The sequence below is a fragment of the Rosa chinensis genome, chromosome 6, assembly GCF_002994745.2.
Source record: "Rosa chinensis cultivar Old Blush chromosome 6, RchiOBHm-V2, whole genome shotgun sequence".
NCBI classification, from domain to species: domain Eukaryota; kingdom Viridiplantae; phylum Streptophyta; class Magnoliopsida; order Rosales; family Rosaceae; genus Rosa; species Rosa chinensis.
Genome location: NC_037093.1, coordinates 65,242,751 through 65,264,796, shown reverse-complemented (window position 1 = coordinate 65,264,796; position 22,046 = coordinate 65,242,751). Strand labels below are relative to the sequence as shown.

The window sequence follows — 22,046 nt, the reverse complement described above, 5'->3', positions numbered from 1 at the left end:
CTTATGTTTTCTTTAGCGAAGTTGCATCACATTATTGGAATTGGGCATTTGTAACTGACCACAAGCTAGGCCTAACTTTAGCATGCATGACAAGATAGGGTGGCCAGATGGAGGAGATTAACAGTTGCGTCCAACCTTGTCAAAGATACGTGTATGTAAAGTGAGAGAAAAGCCATCCTTTCACAATTTTGCCATATATATATACACTGCAGTTTTGCTAGCTTTAGGGACCACGTTAATTAATTTGTGTATGATATGGTTTATGATCAGTCTTTGTATTGATTTTCATGAGATAATATAGCTTTATTTATGGGCACCTAACCAACAAGAACTCTCAAGAGTTCGAGAGAGTTACGATACAATTGTTTGGATTTTCTTTCCTTGCTACCACCCTAGATGATCGTACGTATGTGTTCCTTAATCGTGTGACGAGAGATCAATTACAATACACACCCTCAATCGTGTGATGAGAGATCAATTACAATACACACAATCTTTGATTTTTCTTTTGGGATCTTAATCAAAAGCACTAAAATTAAATAAAGTTATCCTATTTACCCCAGTAACAGATTTTCACCAACCCAATTTAGTTAGAAATGACAAATTTACCCTGAGCTTGATTAAATAATTACATCAAATGCCTCTCTCTCTCTCTCTCTCTCTCTCTCTCTCTCTCTCCGGCAGCTCTCTTTGTCTCTCACATTTGCAGGAGTGTTGGTGCAAGCACGTACTGAGGCGCCGGCTCGCCGATTTACACTTCATCGGCGACGAGACCAGACTCGGCTTCATCTGCGACAATGAATTCAGCTCTGTTTCTTGGCAAGAATGGCGAAGTCGCGAGAACTGCTCAGATCTCGGTTATGTAAGAGCTTGTCGGCGATTCCGAGTAATCGCTCAGCTTCGGCTCTGTTCATATTGTGGTCCATAATTTTTCCGATTGGGATCGCCGACGACGGCAATCAGTGTTTTGGAGTTTGCTTTTGGTTGACTCAGCTTCATTGGCGACGAATTGGATTTCTGTCTCCATTTTGGAGGAGTAGAATCTCTGACTGATCTGCTGAGAATAAGCGAAGATGTGGCGGGGGTGGTGGTGGAGCTCCGGCGGGGTCGATGGTGACATCAATCTCTCCCTGCTCCCCGACCAAAGTTCACCAACGAGCCCACCTGAGGCTGTTTTCCGGTGAGATAGAGCACGGCTTCACAGCTTCACAGAAGGGAGAAGGGTGCCCAAATCAATTTCATCACCTGCTCCCGCGACTAGTACCTCTAAACAGCTCAATCAAGCCGGTCCTTCTTTTTTCTTTTCTTTTTTCTCTTTTCTTCTTTTTGGCCTTTTAGTGATAAATTTTGGTAATATAAAATGTAAATTATTGGAGTAACAAGCTACAAAATGGTGTTATGCCAAGGACAATACAAGTCTATTGGGGAGCAATAAACGTTTGTTGGAGGCAATAGACTATTGGGGGCAATAAACCTTTCTGGCGAGTTTTTTAGAAAATTCCGGTGGGCGGCAGTCGGTGACCGGAATCCTGCGAAAGTTGACCTAATTCCGGTGGCCGGTGACGGGGCTCCGGAGAAGTCTCTTATGGTTTCTCTGTCTTTCATTTTCTGTCTCTCTCTCTCTCTCTAAGTAACAAATGGGTAAGGGTAAAATGATATTAAAAAAAAATCTTAATGGGTTATTCTTTAGAGTGTTTTGGAGAATAGATAATTAAAAAAACTTAATGGGGTAAGTGGGAAAAAATCTCTATAAATGGGGTAAATAGACAAAGACCGTTTTCTTTGTTCTATCACTATAGATATTGTAATATATACGTACGACTATGCCTCTCATCACACAATTGCGTAATAACTGTTATTCTTCAAGGCTTTTGCATGTCCTACGGATGCATGTGGATGGTCTGTGCATATATTTCTTAACTTATTAATTCTATTGTAATAACATATTTTACCGGAGATGAAAATTAACTTCTACAAGACCATGAGTCCATATACCATGCATTTGGCGCGGCTGTGGTTATGTTTATGGTGTTTTTTCTTTCTTTTTTTTTTTTTTAACAAATGAGTCAAATACATTATGATTCATGTGTTTAGAGCAGTGGTCAGAGCACCCACTACCTCTATACGAACTCATGGGTTCGAGTCACCATGGGCGCAGGAGTAAAACTTTTTTATCCTCTTTTTAAAAAAGAAGAAAAAAAAATTGTGTTTAAAACCAAAATTGAAAACCTAGATAGATCAAAAACCATGTCATTTTGGACACAAGCAGTAAAACTTTTTGATCCTCTTTTTAAAAAAGAAGAAAAAAAAATTGTGTTTAAAACCAAAATTGAAAACCTAGATAGATCAAAAACCATGTCATTTTGGACACAAGCATATAATGCCATCATATGATCACACAAAACAAAGAAAAAAAATTATATTTGATCATCTTCTACACGCTTAATTAATATACAGAATATAGGACATTAGAAAGAAAAGAGAGAACTTAATGAGAAGCCTTTAATTATACAGAGCAGCTAGGAGAGAGCTTGATGCAGACATATGGGAATTTCTCCACTAATAATAGCAGCTGCCTCCTCATCTTCCAATTTCCATGGCAGACTCGAGTGGTGTCTTTTCATGCCGACTGCTGCTAACTGTAAATAACAGGCAAACTTCCATTATTGTAAATATTCTGATCGAAAAGCTAAAAAGCTAGCCATCAAAATTTGACATCACTAGCAGCTTCTCAATTTATGAGAAAAGGTAAAGTTAATCTCACGTCGTAGAGTGGATAGCTCTGAGCTCTTTAGCACACGTAGCCTCTTTGCCGTGGAAACAAACATGCTGTGATTTTGGAATGAAATGAAAGAAGAAAATGTTACCACTGTGTCAAGTGACCAATTAGCATGTATATGAGAAATTAAGGTTTCAGCTAAAGGAGATCTGATATGTATGCTTGAGTCTAGCCGTGCTTTATAACTCTAAGAGCATATTAGCACACCGGTATGGGATTTATAACCCTTATTTCGGTGTGTGGGATGAGATGTGAACTCTTAGATTTGTATTATACGGCTAGGATTAAAGTAAAAACAAGTACATCCTAGTTTAGATGTATAATGACAAAATGCTTACTTCCATGGGACATCACCAACAAGCATCCTGTCTCCTTCATTATCCTCATAGAGTAGAGTATATGAATCACTAATTGCTTTGGTCTCTTCCTTGTTCTCTTTTTCAACAGCAGAATGATCTCTTTGAGCTGTAAAAAACAAAGGACAAATTAAAAAAGTAGCAAATATGCATATTCTTTTATCATAATCATTGATCTTTAACTAGCAAACGTACATGACTGGCAAAGAAGCAGTACTAAGCTTACATGTATCTGAGTTTTGTGAAAGATTGACTAACCAGCAAGAAGACCTTGGAAGAGGTGATCTATGGCAGAGGAGAGCTTCTCATAACTATCATAGGCTTTGAGGTTAACTTTTCTTCCAATGGGAACTCCTTCCATATTGATCTTCACAAACATATGCTCTTTGGTACTACTCTCTGCGGATTTTCCTTTACTCTCCTCCTGCAAAGTCTCAAGTGGTGACTGATCCGAAGCCGCCTTCGCGAGGCTCTTGTTTGCAAGATTTTTTCTGAATGAACGGACTGGAGGCCACCCAACTACCGGAGCTTGTGCAATTCTGCTTTTACTGAAGTAGCAACAGGAAGTAATAAACCTCACTTATAAGAAGAAAAACAGAAACACAATATGGGAAAAGTAGGATACTTCTATTAAATCACTTGGTTCAACTCAACTACAAGACCTTAACTTCATGACAACTACTTCACTATGTATTTCAATAAAAATCAGTCAAGTAATTGCAACCCTTGTAAAGTAATAAAAAAATAAAAAAATTGAGCACCTTTTCTCATCAGAGCCATTTGCTGCAGCCGAAATGGGAAATTTTGAAGCAGTGGCAGGATCTGAACACGCTTTCTTATCTGGATGAGGAATCATTGGGCACTGGAAATAGGAAGACTTTTGCTGATGCTGAGCAGTGTTTGCCAACCACTTTGTCTCTTCATTTTTGGCCTTAACTTGTAATTCATGACAGACTCTTTTGGCTTCAGGATTAGAACTAATGAAACCAAGCTGGGAGTGAACAGACTGTTCTTGATCTCCTGGAGGACCCAACCTCAGCTCCAGCTTTTTGTCTTCAGATGCAACACCACAGCTTCTCTTATTTGCTCTCACAGGCATTTCTTCAGTTACATGGAGTTCATCAAGATTATACAACTGACCCATACTCTTCACAAAACCTATTTCAAGAGAAGCTCAAACACTATTTTCAGCCTAAGACAAGTAGCTAGCAAAAACCAAAGTGGTTGTATTGGAAATATATAGCAAAGTGTGCCAACCATGACCTTTTTTAGAGGCCCAAGTATAGAGCAAGAAAAAGAAAGTGCTAGAAAGTTTCCTAGGCTCAATTTTTGCACTGAAAAGGGAAATGCAGAGTCTGAAACATAAGTATCGGCGGCCGCGTAGATTGGAATATGGGGCAAGTCATATATACATGACACTAAATATGATATATGACCAAGACAGCATTCTCAAAAATATGCAATGTGCTTGTATGTGTGGTGTGCGTGTGTGACTGTGAAAGAGATGAGTCTTGTAATTATGTTTTCATATGAAAAAGAAAAGAAGCACATGCCCATTTATTCCATATCTGGGAGCCACCAAGTTCCTAATGCCCTTTGTACTTTTTTGTTGCTGTTTTTCTCATAATGCATGCCTTGCCACATAAACTAGGTTAACTACAGCTGAGCTAAAGTGCTAAACTAGCTCTCAGTTTTGCTTTTGGCTTGCAATCAACTTCAGAACTTTAAGATGAATCAATTCGATCATGAGTAAAATTACGTACCCTAAGTTTGTTGGGGTTGTGCTCACATCGGTTATGTATGTAAACTTCACATACAATAGGGTATATATATCGCGCCAGAATGGCGAGGCTACTGCATTTCTGAGTGAAATGTATTAATCTCTATCAATCAATTAACTTGTCAAATGAGCTTAAAACATGTATGCATGATAGGAGACCTGGATTGAATATGCTCCATAGACTTTCAAGTGCTACTACTGACTTGGATAGATTCAAGAAAGAGTCAAATATGTGTAGCAGTAGTAGCAACAGCTAGCACTATCTTGTAATTTTCATGGAGAAGACTTCCTAGTCACTAAAAAGTACTAGTAGTGGTCCTCTACTCCACTAGCTAGCTAATATCTTAGCTACAATAACATGTGCTTCTTAAAGCCCTAGCCTTCTTTGCCATAATACACTGGGCACTGAGGTCTGATAAAACTAACTGGTGCTTAAGCTAGCTGCTTTACAGACTCAAGATTTTGAAGGATTAACAACATGCCTTTCTGGCATGCTCTTGCAATTGATGGGTTGGTGGGGAAAGATTACCAGATAATCTCATGATTTTTGAGGTTATTATCATTCTGTTAATTAATCTTGAAAGCTTCTCTTTCCTTGAAAAGAAGCAATTGAGAAACTGAAGATCAAATGTTCAATGAATATTGAGCATATTTGCAGATGGAGCAAGTCATGATCATCATCATTAGCAAGGCCAACCCTTTTGCAATTACCATCTCTAGTGGGTGGTGGACCCCTACATTCCACTTATAAAGATATCATATCACTCACTGCCCTCAATCAGTTCATCCTGATAAACCCAACTTTCACTTTAGGCCTTTTTCTGCTTTCTCATCTCCTCTCTTTAGTTTCTTCATTTCTTGATTGTTGTTATCATTGCTAGTTTTCCTGCGCTCTAACAAACCTTCCAATATGTTCACAAGAAAACCATGCTTGGTTATTGATGATGGCATTAAGAATTTAATATACCAAATTCATGCATCTCTGATTCACCATATATATATGAACCGAAATAGCTATGATGGTGTGTTTGTGATAATTACAAGTGCTTGATGGCTTCTTTTATGACTAAGACAATCTTAAACTAAATAGGCTGATTCCTTGACCCTTTAAGTCAATCAGTACCCTACTAGAAAGTTTAACATGTATCAAGTTCTCTCATATCCAACCTCTCATGACCTCCCTTGTTATCATTAGATCAGGAAGTTAAGAATTACATGCTACACATAAGGGCAATTAAATGACAACAACACAGCTGCAAATTTATTTATTAAAAGAAGAAAGGCCTTCATATCGTAATACATGCATATTGCAGTATATATCATAGAGTAGTAGAAATTGCCTTATTGGTAAATCTAGAAGTAGATTTTTTGAACAATATTACTTCTATAGATAATTATATATGGCTAACCAAAACTCAGTATCTGCATATTACAGCAGCTAAACTTGAATATGGTGCCTTCTATAGTAAAATATATATTACGTAGCTAGGAGTCCCCAAAATTGACAAAATACATAGTTCTCAACTAGTTTCTCCCTATTATATGGGCACCTCAGGTAATCGCCAATCTGTGTGGCATTCAAGACCTTTGTGCCATTCCAGCTTGTCTTCTCAACTACAAATATAAGAAAGAAAAATAGCTCCTAGGGTTAATGAATTAATCGAACACGGCGTACAGTTGCCCAGAGAGAAAGAAAGTGTCTAGAGGTACCTGGAAATAAGTTTCAAGCTGCCTTTTCAATGCCTCATGCTCATGTTTCACTCTCTGGAAAGCCCTGAAGCATCTGCAAAATTCAATCATAATCATGAGGCCCCAACAGGGAGAAAATGAAGAACTAGTAGTAATAGTATCAATGTTAATGCACTTAAGAGACATGTTTGCTTTACCCTTCAGCATTTCCTGCCAGACAAAATTCTTTGAATTGTGTGCATTCATTCTTCACCTTTATAGCTCCAATGCTATTAGAAATCAAACTTTCATCAGTACATTGGAGTAACAATGGGGTTACTCAAAGAGTCACAAAATCTCAAAAAACTAAAGTTGTCCTGAAATGAACCAACAGTATGTCTCAACAGCTAACAAAGTTATGATCGAAAGTTGAATCAAAGAACAAGTAGCTAGTATTGGTTTTAGTAGAGTGATCAACCTCGAGCTACTACCCTTGAACTGGTGCATGTAATCATCCAGCTTGGCAAAATCCATAGGTACACTATGCCTGCAAAATTCATCTTAATCATCACTTTTCATTCTTATCACTACTACCAGGAATAAAATAAGCAGGACTGTTATTCCCATTAACGAAAAAAAGGTAGCTACTTGATGACTTACAGTGCTTGATCAATCTTTTGGAAGAGTCTAGATGAGTCTTTGTAGAACAATGTCACAATTTCCTCCACAAAGTTTGGGTTACTATCGTCTTCCAAATCCTCCAGCTGGACAAATTGCTGCTGATCCAAGTAATGCTGCAAAGATCAATCAAACCATCATTAAGTATTGGGCCGAAGTGCATTCTAATAGGAGAAAAGGTCGGGCCTCTGTATCTCGTCAAATAAACAAGTTGGGCTTTCGTAGATTCAGGGAATAGAGCCCTAGTCAAACCTAGGACATCAATACACCACCGGTCACCGGATAGCTCAACTGCTCAGTGCTATATCTATTTTGAAGAAATTAGGTTGTGAATGATCGAACTTTAAAGAATGAAATGCAAGGATACTCATTAGAACATTTATAAAAGACAGTGCTTATTCATTTCGTACTAATGTCATCGTTATATTCTCTCATTAGTTGTTAAATTTTTATGTTCACTTCAAGTGATGACGGTGAATCAAAAAGATAATGAATTAAGATTATGATACATTAACGGTTAACTATACATCAAGAACATGAAAATACGTCATTATCAAAGGAAAAAAAAAAAAACTGAGTGTGTAATCCCAACAACCCGTCCCTAAAAAAAAAATGACAACAAAACAATAATGATGAACCTGCTCAATGAGAGAACTTCTCATGTGGGCAACCTGGCGTCGCAACTGGTTTCTGTCCATTCTTCGTTTACAAGGATATGCAAAACAAGACTGAAATGAGAAACTGAAACTGGGATATGGAGCAGAGAGCTAAAATCTCGATGGATTGATTGTTATATTATAGAATCATGGGCAGCCAACCTATTTATAGCAAGTTCAGCATAGAGGGAAGGGTAGCGTCTGAAATTAAAGGCACAGAACAAATCAAGGGGGTACGTGTCAACAAAATATCTTAGCTTGTTTATCCATTTTGGTATTGATATCGGTATAATGTATATGCATGAAGATACACAGAACTATCAAAAGGGAAAATAATCCCATGATCTAGTGAAATTTTCCTAAATAAAAAAGTTCAATAATCTAGCTATATATGAACGAGCCATTTACAGACTACAAAGAAAATGGGAGAGCCCTTGTTAGATTGCAAATCATGGTAACCTAGACGGGAGGGATCCAATCAAAGATCTCATTGAAATTAAGTTTAGGGTGTTGTTAGTGGTAAGAGTTTACCAAAGCAATTAAATCACAGCAAGAAAAAATAACACATATAATTTGTTTATGATAACTTTTTTATTTAAAAATATTATTGGCATTTTGAGAAAGTTGTTGTCCAATTTGCACCCACTCTGTATATACTAATACACACTGCATTTGTGAAACAGTGAAAGCGTCAATAACATTTCATGTTTATATTTTGATGAATGAAAGAAATTCGAGACCTCATGTACCATTTGAATGGTAATCACTTACACCTTACTGATCGACACGTATACTAGAAGGCACGTATATTGATAGAAAAAAATCTGATGATAATTAAGTACATGTTTTTCCATAAATTCTGTTGAGAAGGCGTGTCCCACAGACAAAATTCTGTTGAGAAGGCGTGTCCCACAGACAATGCCTACTAGAAGGCACACAAATAACACACTCGGGCCTCTCCCAATGTCATGCCACTTTGGAACAAATCCTGGAATCTTTCCTTTCTTTCAAGGATTTGGATTGTTGGCAAATGAAAGTCTCAATTCAGAATTTTTTTGAGAATGCTTCCCAGCAGATATAACAGTATAGGTGCTACTTCCAAGTTCCGACGTGCTTATTCTCCCTACCTTTTTCATCATCTTATACTTTGTTTAAATATAAACTTCTTGGTTGCAAACGATTTTGCAAGATATTTCCTGATAATATATGCATGTCCTGAAAATGTTATAATAGTCGGAAACTTTGATCATAATGACCACATAACATCTTTGATTATCTGCGGTCATCAGGGATCCCAGATTACCCGAAAACGCATGATGATGTTAAGTTGTTAACACCCTAATAAGATATGTAGCAAATGTACATCAGTACGCTTAATAATACCAGGAAGTGATGGGAAATAAACGCCTGGGCACTAATCAAAACCTCGTGACACAAGAAATGCTGAGGCCAGTTGCTCATGGGCGTGTGGAATGATTTCCAGCCACTGATGCATCTACGACTGGAAATCACGGGCACATGGACGTGACTCTCGCTTTCCATCTTTGCAAGGAATCAACTATATCTTTCTTATTAACAAAAACATTTTGGTAAACAAAGCTTTAAATCAATAACAGGGTTCGAGTAATGAAGTTCTGTTATGTAAACACTACTGGCAAATTCAAGGGGCCGCAAAAGAGGAAGAAGTTAAAGAAAATAAATGATTGAAATGAGAATATAACCTTTTTGAAGGGCAAAAAGTTGTCATTGTCGTGCCTTTCTCTTTCTCTGCAATCCTCAGGAAATGTTTAGAAGGAGAAAGAAGAGCAGAGAGGAGAAGCACTTATTCACTCGGTGTCTGTTATGTAGATGCGTGGTCACATCGCCTCTTTTGTAAAGAAACAAGGCCATGGGTGGATTGAATGGGATGAGAATATGAGATTTATGTTTTTTGAACTTGTCTAATCATTGGAAGGATTGATATTCTCTCTTTCTATCATATCTCCAGTGTCGATAAGAATCCCCATCCCTCCACATATGTGATAAACTCATACCGGTCATGTAGGTTTAGGTTTCTTCTAAACAGATACGAGCTTCCAAGAAAAAGCTTCTCCAAAAATAAAATTTCGAAAACTCTGAGTGAAGAAAATACCTTTAGGCAGAAATCGCTTGTAGATGACTGTTACCAGCAGAGAACCTGATAAACAATGCTGGTAGATCATTTTCAAAACATCATTCTGTAAAACTAAAAGTTTCTTCAGCCACAACCATATTCCTGAATCATGACCAGCTAAACAATGATTCCGCCTGATTGTTATATATGCCTTATGATAATGGTACATTATAGTCTTATAGATGATAGTAAATCAGACTCAGCTACAGCTGATCCAAGAGCAGCACACATTCACATCGAAGTGATCATAGGTTTACCATTAGAGTATCGTATTGTTACAATGTTTTTTGAGGAAAAAAGACTAAAAGAGGCGTGGCTTCTAGCAGACAAATGACAATTCCCTGATTGTAGGAAGAAAATAAAATATTAATCATCGGATCGTCACATTATACTACATTTTAAAAGAGAAACTACCAAATCACAAAATTATATTGAATGAAAAATACACCTATCTGGACAGAGGCAACAACATCAATTAATATTCGAGGCCTTTCCCTCAAATAACTTTCCACTCATCAAGAATATGCTAATGGTTGTTATACTCCGAAAAAAGTTGTGTGGGGGGGGGGGTGGTCATCCATCATCCAAAGTAGACTTTAAGTTTCTATCTTACTGGTCTTTTCACATGGATTCTTCCTGCAGCATCGGTTCTGCTCATCTCCGCAAGAATCCCATAGCCTGATAAACATTATTGAGAGTAGTATCAGCTATATCTGAAGCTTTCGTGGCACCTTCTGCCAAAATTCCATCCAAATAAGCTGCATCAGAAATGATTTCCTCGTAGCGAACCTGCAAAAGTAGAAAATGAAGATGTTAACAGGGAACACCACAATCAATGATGGAATAATATGGTACACGTAATGACAAGTGAAAACGATCATTTCCTAAAATTGAAGACCACGCGAATCAATTAAATGATTGGACAAATGACATCAATATATCTTTGGCCGAATAATACAAAGGCAAGCAATATAATACAATATTCCCACCAATTTATTGTGAGCAGTTTGTGCATCCTAACAAATAAAGGTAAATTGCCCAACAGCTGAAAGGGAATCATCTCAGCAGAACTGTAACGGGATCGGGATCAATGAAATTGATACTTAAAAAGCATAAACATGCCTTCAGAGTTTGGAAGCACATAAAAGTTCTTTTCTTTTTCCTTAGTGTTTTTGCTGGGGCGAATAAACATATCAAGATATTGGAAAAAAATCAACTTACCTGCAGCAAACAGTTGCAAATGAACCTAGAATTAATACATAACCTATTATAGCTGTTCTAGCCCAAGATCTTAGGAAACGCCAATACCAGTGCTGGATTCTAACCTAGAATTAACATAACATATTAAAAATGCTTCATATTTAGATATTAAAACCTGGATAGGATACAGATGATCAATCAACGTGTCAGCCAGGAGTGACTTAAATGTGCCCCAGTTCATATCTTGGCATTCTTGTGCAACTTCCTGCCATAATAAAGGTTCACTGGTTAACTAATCTCAAACCTAGTGCAAAGTTCATAATTACGAGATGATAGGCCATCTTCATATTCCCGAAATTCTTTATAAACAAAATTTTGCACTACACTGACACCCCATGAATTACCTCTTTTGTCTTTCCCGATATGAGCTGATATATTGAGAGAAGATTATTGCACTCAGGCCTTTCTGGATTATCAAATTCCATGCTGTAAGAATTACCCATGAAACAAACCAAAAACAGAGAATGTGACCTCCCAATAAAAAAAGGGACAAACACAGCATCATAAAAAGAAAAAAAATCCACGAAGCAGAACATCAAAGTGAAAAAGATTCAAATGATTTGGAAGATAGATATTCACCCTGGAAATGAGTCTGTTTTGCACCTCTTTATCTTGTTAGCTATTACCTATAGAACAATGAAGACACTTGGATCAACTTCCTGAGGGGAATAATATGAAACTAAAGAAAATAAATCGAAAACAAAACCAAAATAGGTAGGCCACAAGGATCAATAAAAGTACTTAATTAATAAATGCCAAGGTATGGATCTAGTCAACCATTTACAGCAACAAGAAGTGAAATGAGAATGATAGATAAATGGTTCTGGCAGAAATTGCAGTACTCTTGACTACTTTAACTATTCTGAGAAGTTTCAACGTCAGGAAAAAGAAAAACTGTTACATCAGTGCTTGCTCTATAATCTATACTTTCCTTCTAGCAATATAAAAAGATCTATAAGCAGCATCAGATTAAAGGAGTGTGAGGCAATCTAGACTAGTTTGTGACAGTCAATTCAACCTCCATAACGTCAATATACATATAGAAATAATAGAATAATGCAAACCTACGCTAAAGCTTGGTTATGTCAAAATCAATGACAATTGATAAACACAAAACACATCGTACACGCATGCTATTATGCTGATAAAAGGATCCATATAGAACCAAAAACAAGGAGTGGGCAAATTTCTATCTCTCACATCTTTTGGGTCGAGAAGATTTATCCGCGACTGATCAGAAGGCGCCGATTTGGACATCTGTGATGTTGCAATCAAAAGATATGTCAGTAACTAAAAGTGTAGGATGTTTCATAGCTGTAGTTTCATACTAACCAAAACCCATCTATTTTCTTCTTCCTTTGGTCATTATCTGACTATCATATCCCTCAAGTGCTTCATAGTCTTAATTCACTTTTAAAACTGTAGTTTTATTCATTTTCTACTTTGATGCTAGATGGATATATTTCATCGTTACCTAAAACAATAATATAAACATCCCTTCCAAAATAGAAAATACTGTGAACACAAAATCAGATGTACACTATTCTGCTGTAAGTTGATATGAGAACTCAAACAATCAAAAAGGAACAACCTTGGAACAACCATCAGTAAGGGACATCACTCGAGCTCCAACTGGTGGTATAAGAGGCTCAGGGACCTTAACAACAAAAGGCCATAGTTATTAATCTTATGATGCTGACAAGCTCAAGTCAACATTAACAACCAAAAAAAATCACCTTGAAAAGTGCACCTCCTCTCCTGCATCCACGTATAAAATACATATGTTAACATATAAAATAGTCATCGAGTTAAATGGAAAACTTTCATGTCTAAGTCATGGATGATCTCATATTTGTAAGTTGTAAACTCTCACCCTCCTAATTTTTTCCATTTCCGTCCTCCAAATAAATTATTAACACGCTCAGCCAGCTCACGTGTCAACTCCAAATGCTGCTTTTGATCTTCACCGACTGGGACAAAGTCAGACTACAGAAGCATGCAGGAAATCATAAGAATAATAGATGGCATAATTGTTAACTATCATCAATATGTATAGTTAACCAAGCACACACATAGAAGCATTGAAGTTGCTACAAGTACTGCATGATTATTACACCTTAAATGGTTGTAACAACTGCAGTGCTTCTATGTGTAACTCAGCTGATGCATCCAGTAAAGGAACCCAAAACCTCAATCTGCACTCTGTACTTAGGAGAGAGATAATTATCTGATATAATATTTCAAATCCTATCTGGAAGTTTTGAGGATTACCTGATATAAAAGAATATCAGATGCCATCAAAACAGGGTAAGTCAAGAGAGCAACACCAACATTTTCATCCCCCTACAATAGCAGACCCAAAAGATAAATCATACAATTTAACATGTAGAAACTGTAAAACACCCAAAACAGGCAATTTAAAGCTATTTCTATGAAGAACTACAATAACCAAATTGAGATACAAACAATTTAATAAATGACAATAAGTCGTAAAAATGCTAGTCAAGAAAAAATCTTGATTGATTATTTGTCTGCTACTGTCAATAAAAACAGAGTGAGAGATAAAAACCCTAACATATTGACCAGAATGATTTCCTATTTGTATAATTTGTCATCAATGAGAACACTTCTAAGTAGATTAGACACAAAACAGATGACAGAGCTTTCATACAGCTATAAACGCACCGCCTTGCGTGATTTCTCTTTAAACTGAATCATTCTGTTAAGCCATCCAACAGGTGCTACAGAACTTAAAAGCCACATCAGTTCTACATGGGCACGAACATGAGACTGCACGAAGACAGATGCCTGCACATACAAAATCATAATAGAACATAAGCAGAAGTAAAATCTTCTGACAAACATCAGAAAGGACCAATATCTGCCTTGGACCTTCGAGGTGTCAACTCCACATGCCAAATAAAGAGCTGCTGTATCCCTCGTTGCCCTGGATAATTGTTGTGCATCATACGGTAATGTAATCTGTGAGAAGGAAAACGAAAACTTTGAAATGCTAATAAGAAAATCATAAACCAGATTCATTTTCCAAGCATGGCAAGACAAACCCTGAGCCTCTTTCTCCATGTATTCATATATTTACAGTCCCACACTGAAAAAAAAAAAAAAACACGTTCTGTTCTAATTGTACACTATGGCCACAAAAATTTATCATTTAAAGAGAACATCAGCAGTCCGCAATTACTTCCGTGAATACCACAGCACATATTACAAACAACAAGCCAATGAATCTTATAAGCAAATGATTCTACTCTAAGAGTCTAATCTATCTGTGGGTACTACATGCACAAGCAACAATGGAAAGTGAAAAAAGAGTATCACATCATAAATTAAAAGATGAATTAAGGAACTGAAAACATACCGCATGGAGGTCCACAATGAAAAAGAGAGTATCATATGTATTCTGCAAGCAATAGCCAATAGATACCACATTGCATATTAGCTAACTATCTAAACATATCAGATTCAATTAGCTACTCCTAAAGCACACAATTCAGTGCTACCTGTAATGTAATCCAGTTTCGTATGGCACCGAGATAATTCCCCAGGTGGATAGAACCTGTCGGCTGGACTCCAGACACTATTCTCTTCCTACAAATGAAGAATCTAAATTCAATGAACCTGAATACAAATGTAATCCAATTCCAATCTATTCAAATATGTGTGTGACCAATAAATTTTTCAATTTAACCAATATCATCTACAATGTAGCTACATATAAGACGGAACAAGTAAGAATTTGGCAGTAAATAGTAAAAAAAATGGAAAGGATTACTTTACAGTGGTCGGAGAACTCTCGGAAACAGCCGGTTGCGAGAGCGAAACGCTGCAACAGCATCGGAATCCGGCGGAGCTTCGTGGACTCGGAAGCCAATTCTGAGGACTTAAACTAGCTCCTTTCAAGTGCCTGATTTGAAATCCACCAGCGCGCCTGCATCAAAAAATCAAAACCATACAAGAATGTGAAGCTTTCAATTGGAGATTGACGGCGAGGAGAGAGAGAGAGAGAGAGAGAGATTACAGTGAGGAAGAAGCGAGGCGAGGAGAAGAGTTGGAGATGGTGAGGAAGTGAGAGAGGACTAAGCGACCCATGGCCTTCGCTTGGTTTCGCGGCTTTGGAAATTTTATCCGACGCTCCTTTATATATGTGTCTCGACGAGTGACGGAGTGAGTGGCGATTAAATTACCAATTACCCGTTTTGTCTTTGTTCAGAAGTTACAGCTTTACCATTTATCAAATTTTTGCACTTTTTTCTTGATAATAATACAAGAAAGTTAGGCATGAAATCTAGCGAGACTAATGACGTTCAAGTCGTTACAAGTAAGAGGTTAACCACATCTATTAATCAAGCGAGGCTAATCATGTATGTATTCAAGTGAGGTTTGTAATATTTACATCCATGTAAGTGAAACTAAGCACACATAAAGATGTAGTGTGATATTCCAACTCCATATAAACCGATCGTAAAATTGATAAATCATGTTCTTATTCTCGTCAAACTATTTTCACCGATAAATCAAATCGTAATTATAGAACTAGCAAACTTCATAAATCTCAATATTGCTTTTTGTTACTAATTTCTAAAGTTTGAAAATTGGAAAAATTATAAAAGAATATATATATATATATATATATATAATTGGGTGAAGATTTTTGAGTTCTCTCACTTGAAAAAACTCCTAAAACTCATATTTTACGAAAAGAAATTATAGCATATGAGAATTTCAATATTAAAAAGGTGTTGACAGAATTCGAGTACTCTCATAACACCTTGAAGTCTGTCAAATGGAGCCACCTGTGCATATAAGGGGCGGCGAACCAAGTCAACCAACATCTACACTAAATTAGTTCGCCATCGAGTGACTCACGTGAAAGCTAGTCGTCTTGAAAATTCCTATATATTTATCAGATTTCTTTTTTCTTTTTCCTTTTTTTTTTTTGTCTTAAAAAGGTAAATTTATTTGGGAGCTTCTATTCATACCTCCAAATTTGACATTTGGACCTCCATACTTAATAGACCTCCAACTTACTTTTACAAATAACCAATTTGCTATCTACACCTCTCTAATTTTCCTTTAATGCCCATCGTCTAATAAAATCAATAAAATACCCTTTCTTTTTTTAGATTCTATTCATACTCTCAAAAATGAGTAGTTGGATCTCCTTCAGTTTTTGAAGATTTGGAATCGCAGCGTTTTTTTTTTTTTTTTAAGTTCATCCTCCATATACGAGTAACAGAGGTGCTAGAACTTTTTTAATGAATTGTCGACTCTTGGTTAGCGTAGGCAACAATACCATGTTTGTTCATCATCTCGTACAAATATGTTTTCCAAGTATTATTTTCATTGCATTTAGGTGTCATTGTCCCTAAACTGATTCTCTCCTACTTGTTTCCATAGCAGCTTGAAATGAACATGCATGGTCCTTTTGTTTTAGATATGTATGGGATAATGGAGGAAATTACAATAATCAACCATGAGTCTAGTGCATTCTCCATATATTTATATCAGAAGGTCGAATTGTTTATCATATTTATAGAATAGTTCCACATAAAATTGTTTTGCATTGATGATGTGCGGGAAGATCTTGTGGACAATTACCCATTGCTGCGTTGTCATATAAACGTACTGGAGTACTGCTTTTGTCGCTGCTCGTTCACATGTTTGATTGCGTTCAGAATGAGTAGGGCTCATCAACTAAGGTGTTTTTGTATTTCCCATTTTCTCTCTTTTTTTTTTAATTTTTTTTTATAGCGCAGTGATAGATCTTGTAAATTGTCAGCTATGTGAGTAGGGAAGTCTATCACTTTACGAAGGCAAAATCAAATTCAGAAAATTTTGACTTCAACATTAAATAACATTTGGCGATATATATTTTAGGGTTTACATTGGAGGAGAAAATTTTTCCCAAGTTGAAGACTATTACAGTTCATAGAGATAAGAAGAGATTTTTTTTTTTTTCCCCTTTATTTGTGTCTTTATTGGTAATTTGACATGAGTTAACAAAGTCAACTATTACTTGAAAAAAGTGAGAGGTCCAAATAGACAAATACAAATTTTGAAGATATGAATAGAAGCTCGTAATTTATTTTTTATTTTATTCTATTCAACAATGCTAGAATATTCGGCCAAGTGCCGTGAGGCTGTGGCAAGTGTGTGAGTCAGTGGCACCAGGTCAGTGGAGGGAGACAACTGATTAGAGCGGGAGAAATAACAGTGCCACCGCCCGGAGGGTAACCATTCAAACCCCCCTCATTTCTTCCAAACAAAAGCACTCGAAATTCACAGCGAGGTAACATCTCAACGATGGCCGACAACGAACGCCTTCTGGCGAGAGAGCGGCTACAGATCGAGCAGATTCGAGCACTCGATCTCGAGGAGCTGGAGGTCGAGGAGGTCGATGACGACTACAACGACGACTCTTCCGCCGACGACGCCGCCGCCACGTAATTATCATCCTCCACCTTCTTCTTCTTTTAACTCGTAACTCATCACTAGACCTGTGAATTTATATGCTTAATTTGGGACCTAGGGTTTATGAATCCAATTCGAATTGATTTTTTTTTTTTTTTACTGTGAGATTTGGATACTGACTTCGTTATGGAAATTTTAACTTGGAAGTGGTCGCGGCATGGCTGATGAATATACCTTCAATACTTGTTTGGCTTCATTGCATACATATCTTGGCGGTATGCACTTAATCTGTATATTTATTCGTTTTTGTGTAGTTACTGGTTCAAAGTTTTGATGCTCAATTGCTTAGTTCATTGTTATTTGTAACAGAGGTTGAAGACACTCATCATAGGATGGCGTTCTTGGATGGCGGTGCGGTATTGAACCTCCCAATCTTCTATCTCGAAGGTACTCCTCTATGTATTATTACATTCGATAGTTCAATTTGATCCAGTCTCTCACCGCGGTGGCAGCCGAAGTTATACAACACTTTAGCATGTGTGTGTTATCGACATTTCCGAGTAATGTGAAGAAAGAATTACTTGACTAAAGTATATGAAAATATTAGGGGAATAACAGATAGTTTATACGGTATGTATACAATTCAGATTCTTGTTAGATGTTCAAAATATAATAGTGTCTTTTAAATGCTCCCTGTCAATGGAATAGCTCCCTAGAGATATCACAAGAGTCTGTGCTAGTGGTATCTCACTACTGCCACCTTTCTGAACTTTGTTGCGACTGATGTTTTAGCTGCTGTAATAACATTACCTGATTGTTAGCCCAAACCATTTTCGTCCAAATGCATGAGGATATAGAAGAATTAAAGTTAAGTAAGGCACTGATGATGTTTTGGGAATGCCTTCTTCAGCTCTTCCTCTTTCTCATATTGTCACAATGCTTTTATTCATTTTATAGTTATTCAATGTTTAAAGAAAACTTAGATTTTTTCTACGTGGTGTATCGCAGGAGTTGTCCTGTTCCCAGACGCTACCCTTCCACTAAGAGTTATTCAACCCAATTTTGTAGTCGCTATTGAGAGAGCACTATCCCAAGTTGACGCTCCTTATACCATTGGTGTGGTATGTGGAACTGCTTGTGACAGCTGCTGACTTCTTCTGCCCACATATTGCATTTCCTTCTCTGGATTTTCATCGTAATTTTTTCTCCTGAATTTTTTTTGCAGATTCGTGTTTACAGAGATCCCAACAATAGAAGCATAAAGTTTGCAAATATTGGGACAACTGCGGAGGTATGTTTAGTTTGGCCTACTACTCATATGTCTGAATCTACGTCATCTCATTTATATGTGCTAGATTACTAAACTATTAATTTTTTTTCTCTCTCTTTTACAGATTCGCCAATATAGGAGATTAGAGGATGGCTCACTGAACGTGGTAACCCGTGGTCAACAGCGATTTCGTCTTAGACGCCGTTGGATTGATGTGGAAGGAGCGGTTAGAATAACTTTGTGTTTCAGAGATTGCCGGTTCATGACTCTATTGCTTATATAGTCATCTATATAATGACTAATTTGTTGTAAAATTTTCATCTGTCAGCCATACGGGGAAATCCAAATTATAGAAGAAGATGTACCATTGAGGGCTCCACGGGCTGCATTTGGAGATCTGGCACCATTTAGTAATCGAAAAGGCCATAGTTTCCCGCGTGCAATGCCTTCGCACGCTTCTCGTGGAAATTCAAATGGTTCTATGGATGTGGACAATGACTCAGAGGCAAATTCAGATGAAAGCTTTGAGAGTGCACTTTCTTTGACAGAAAAGGGAATTCACCAATCTGCAATTGAATCCTATTATGGATCTGATGTGTCAACAAGCAGTGATGGTGAGAAGTCAGAATTCTTATCTCAAGGATCACAATCGAAAGACTCTGATTCCACAGATTCATTGCATTCGTGCCCTGAGAGTTTGGTTGATTTGGGGAGCAGTTCCATATCGGAGATGCAATCATCCAAACAGAAAGATCCAAGTAGTTGGAGAAATACAGACTATAAACAGATACGTAGAGTTCCAAGAGCATTCTGGCCCTATTGGGTATATCGCATGTATGACTCCTATTGTCTTGCTCAAGGAGTGGCAGGTAGTTTTACTTTGCTTTGGTTCACACCTGATTTCCAAGTTCTTAAAGATTCCTTGATATATTAGCAGATTTTCCCTGGTTATAACTAAATTGAAAAACGATCAAGAACTTTTGTATTGTCCACTTTGTGATGCAGAACATGTTTAATCTAAGTTTTATTTGAGTATACTTGTGAAATCACTTTAGAATTACAATGACATTAGCAGAATCATTATTAATCATGGCAATACCTACTAGAGTTGTTCAATCAACTTCATTAGATATGGATGACGGCGCAGAAAAAAGAAATAAGAAGAGACAACCAAAGATTTAGTCCCAGGTTATCTCTGAGCATTTTGCAACATCCTGCTGTATCATATATGAATTGAGTGAAAAAAAAAAAAAAAAAGAGTTTAAGGATTCAACTTCACATATTGTTAGTTTCCTGTTTGTGTTTTTAGTCAACCAGGTGCGCACCTGTTGACATGTTTTTTCATACTTTATATTTCATTCTGCATTGATTGCAGATATGTGGAAACAGATAGTTGGGGCACCATTAATGGATGGTCTGGTGAAGAAGCCTGATCTTTTGTCATTTTACATCGCTAGTAAACTTCCTGTTTCTGAATCTACAAGGCAGGAGCTTTTGGAGATTGATGGTATTTCATATAGGTTACGTCGGGAAATTGAGTTGCTTCAGACTGTTAATCTTCTCCGGTGTAAAACTTGTCAGGTTGCTTTTGCTTTGGAACTCTGCGTGCATAAATACATACAATTTGCCAATATATGCTCTATTTACATATGTGGGTGTGTGTCTTTGGTATACTCTGCAGACTGTTTTTGCAAGGCGGAGTGATATGCTAGTGATGTCAAGTGATGGTCCTCTTGGTGCTTATGTAAACCCCTATGGTTGTGTGCACGAGATAATGACTCTCTACAAAGCAACTGGCTTGGCACTCGTAGGTTCAGCAGTGAAAGAATACAGCTGGTTTCCTGGGTATGACCTTGTACTAGCATTGTTCTAATTCTCTGATCAAGTTATTATTCTTACCAAATCCTTATTTTCTTTACATCGTAGTGCATTTATTGTCCTCAAGGCCAATGGGTTTTTCCTGTTTGATGCTTTTTCAAAGGACAAAACAATAATATCTTTATAGAGCTTACATGTGAAACCATGACAGTGTGATTTCAAGATATGAGGTGATTAGCAAACTTGAGGGAGTTTGTAAGATTATGGTCAAACAAATGCTGAAATGTAGTTCATGATTTCGGGAAAAGAACTTGTGTCATAATCATAATATTACATGGAATGACTGTAACCTGAGGTGCAATTGCAAGGATAGTAAATCTGGGCAATTTATTGATGTGCTATTTATCCCCTTTCAAATCCTGGGAATTTTGTCACTTTATTGTAATTGATGGTTTGGTTTTCTAATGATAATATTTTATGCTGCTAATTTCTATGACTTATTTGATTGGAGTGATCTTAGAATTTGATTGTTGTGTGAGTCTTGTAAATAATAAATAAAAAATTATGTGAGAGGCTAAGATGCTAGTTTGCTCATGTTTGCAGGTATGCATGGACAGTAACAAACTGTGCCACCTGTGAAACTCAAATGGGTTGGCTCTTCACAGCCACAAAAAAGAATTTGAAGCCTAAATTGTTTTGGGGGATTCGGAGTTCCCAAGTTTCTGATGACTTGCACTAAATTTGAGTCACTTCCCTGAATTTTACTGTTATGTAATGCGCTATATTTGTATATAGCTACTTGTATCTATCTGCAAATTGACACTGCACGTACCAATCTTGTTTGAAATCAGTAAATTTTACCTACCCATAATTCATATACAGAAAAGGTAGTTCTGTTAGATGGTTCATAGTTCCTTCTGGCTTGAGAGCCTTTGTAAACTAGTAGCTGTAAAACATCAGCATGTTCGAAATACCACGTGACATTGGTATTATGCTATTACATGATTCTGATCTCAGTCTTGCATTACATTTTCCTACCAAAAGTGTAGTTCTCAACCTCTTAGTTGTAGTTCTCAACCTCTTATATCAGTTGTAGTTCTCAACCTCTTATATCAGTTCCCGTTGGTATATAGCATATAGCAATGTATATAAACACACACACACATTTACCAATGAATTATTCCAAAGCCTACTAAA

At 37.0% G+C, this 22,046-nt stretch overlaps 4 protein-coding genes across 7 annotated transcripts; 1 reads left to right on the top strand and 3 right to left on the bottom strand.

The window, feature by feature from the left end:
• Positions 1-2,391: 2,391 nt before the first annotated feature.
• Positions 2,392-4,659, bottom strand: LOC112172210 (auxin-responsive protein IAA2). The gene is made up of 5 exons (XM_024309463.2): positions 3,897-4,659; positions 3,394-3,683; positions 3,118-3,244; positions 2,765-2,829; positions 2,392-2,639 (listed from the first exon to the last, which is right to left on the bottom strand). Exons 1-5 carry the CDS (start codon positions 4,277-4,279, stop codon positions 2,581-2,583), a joined length of 924 nt encoding a protein of 307 aa, XP_024165231.1. The 5' UTR covers positions 4,280-4,659; the 3' UTR covers positions 2,392-2,580.
• A 1,495-nt stretch (positions 4,660-6,154) lies between these two features.
• On the bottom strand, positions 6,155-8,074 carry LOC112174582 (histidine-containing phosphotransfer protein 4). Its single transcript, XM_024312384.2, has 6 exons — positions 7,900-8,074; positions 7,244-7,377; positions 7,062-7,130; positions 6,802-6,873; positions 6,626-6,698; positions 6,155-6,529 (listed from the first exon to the last, which is right to left on the bottom strand). Exons 1-6 carry the CDS (start codon positions 7,957-7,959, stop codon positions 6,494-6,496), a joined length of 444 nt encoding a protein of 147 aa, XP_024168152.1. The 5' UTR covers positions 7,960-8,074; the 3' UTR covers positions 6,155-6,493.
• Positions 8,075-10,299: 2,225 nt separating this feature from the next.
• On the bottom strand, positions 10,300-15,526 carry LOC112169194 (tryptophan--tRNA ligase, chloroplastic/mitochondrial). 3 transcript variants are annotated; one of them, XM_024306180.2, is made up of 15 exons: positions 15,369-15,526; positions 15,123-15,278; positions 14,851-14,938; positions 14,709-14,750; positions 14,222-14,311; positions 14,015-14,137; positions 13,601-13,672; positions 13,203-13,315; positions 13,066-13,087; positions 12,921-12,986; positions 12,530-12,586; positions 11,909-11,955; positions 11,674-11,755; positions 11,445-11,534; positions 10,300-10,858 (listed from the first exon to the last, which is right to left on the bottom strand). In XM_024306180.2, the coding sequence occupies exons 1-15, from the start codon at positions 15,437-15,439 to the stop codon at positions 10,724-10,726; spliced, it is 1,254 nt and encodes a 417-aa protein (XP_024161948.1). In that variant the 5' UTR covers positions 15,440-15,526; the 3' UTR covers positions 10,300-10,723. The 3 variants fall into 3 exon arrangements, with proteins under 3 accessions (XP_024161948.1, XP_040363568.1, XP_024161950.1); XM_040507634.1 differs by having other exon boundaries at positions 12,921-12,977; XM_024306182.2 differs by lacking the exon at positions 10,300-10,858 and adding an exon at positions 11,233-11,290.
• Positions 15,527-17,487: 1,961 nt separating this feature from the next.
• On the top strand, positions 17,488-21,849 carry LOC112173027 (protein cereblon). Of its 2 annotated transcripts, XM_024310572.2 has the most exons (10): positions 17,488-17,793; positions 17,969-18,036; positions 18,131-18,208; positions 18,770-18,882; positions 18,987-19,052; positions 19,156-19,257; positions 19,360-19,900; positions 20,407-20,612; positions 20,713-20,876; positions 21,453-21,849. In XM_024310572.2, the coding sequence occupies exons 1-10, from the start codon at positions 17,654-17,656 to the stop codon at positions 21,586-21,588; spliced, it is 1,614 nt and encodes a 537-aa protein (XP_024166340.1). In that variant the 5' UTR covers positions 17,488-17,653; the 3' UTR covers positions 21,589-21,849. The 2 variants fall into 2 exon arrangements, with proteins under 2 accessions (XP_024166340.1, XP_024166341.1); XM_024310573.2 differs by lacking the exons at positions 17,488-17,793; positions 17,969-18,036 and having other exon boundaries at positions 18,201-18,321.
• Positions 21,850-22,046: the final 197 nt, after the last annotated feature.

What these genes read in the sequence shown, in the direction of transcription:
- LOC112172210 (XM_024309463.2), bottom strand. Translation starts at nt 4,279, where the DNA reads ATGGGTCAGTTGTATAATCTTGATGAACTCCATGTAACTGAAGAAATG. An exon ending in AATGGCTCTGATGAGAAAAG is followed by an intron (nt 3,684 to 3,896) that starts GTGCTCAATTTT and finishes TTGCTACTTCAG; the next exon opens with TAAAAGCAGAATTGCACAAG. An exon ending in CTTCCAAGGTCTTCTTGCTG is followed by an intron (nt 3,245 to 3,393) that starts GTTAGTCAATCT and finishes TGTTTTTTACAG; the next exon opens with CTCAAAGAGATCATTCTGCT.
- LOC112174582 (XM_024312384.2), bottom strand. Translation starts at nt 7,959, where the DNA reads ATGGACAGAAACCAGTTGCGACGCCAGGTTGCCCACATGAGAAGTTCT. An exon ending in GAAGTTCTCTCATTGAGCAG is followed by an intron (nt 7,378 to 7,899) that starts GTTCATCATTAT and finishes TGATCTTTGCAG; the next exon opens with CATTACTTGGATCAGCAGCA. An exon ending in CTGGCAGGAAATGCTGAAGG is followed by an intron (nt 6,699 to 6,801) that starts GTAAAGCAAACA and finishes TGAATTTTGCAG; the next exon opens with ATGCTTCAGGGCTTTCCAGA.
- LOC112173027 (XM_024310572.2), top strand. Translation starts at nt 17,654, where the DNA reads ATGGCCGACAACGAACGCCTTCTGGCGAGAGAGCGGCTACAGATCGAG. An exon ending in ATTGCATACATATCTTGGCG is followed by an intron (nt 18,037 to 18,130) that starts GTATGCACTTAA and finishes TATTTGTAACAG; the next exon opens with AGGTTGAAGACACTCATCAT. An exon ending in TCCGGTGTAAAACTTGTCAG is followed by an intron (nt 20,613 to 20,712) that starts GTTGCTTTTGCT and finishes TATACTCTGCAG; the next exon opens with ACTGTTTTTGCAAGGCGGAG.
- LOC112169194 (XM_024306180.2), bottom strand. Translation starts at nt 15,439, where the DNA reads ATGGGTCGCTTAGTCCTCTCTCACTTCCTCACCATCTCCAACTCTTCT. An exon ending in AAATGGAAAAAATTAGGAGG is followed by an intron (nt 13,088 to 13,202) that starts GTGAGAGTTTAC and finishes ACGTGGATGCAG; the next exon opens with GAGAGGAGGTGCACTTTTCA. An exon ending in ATCATCTGTATCCTATCCAG is followed by an intron (nt 10,859 to 11,444) that starts GTTTTAATATCT and finishes CTACTTTTGCAG; the next exon opens with GTTCGCTACGAGGAAATCAT.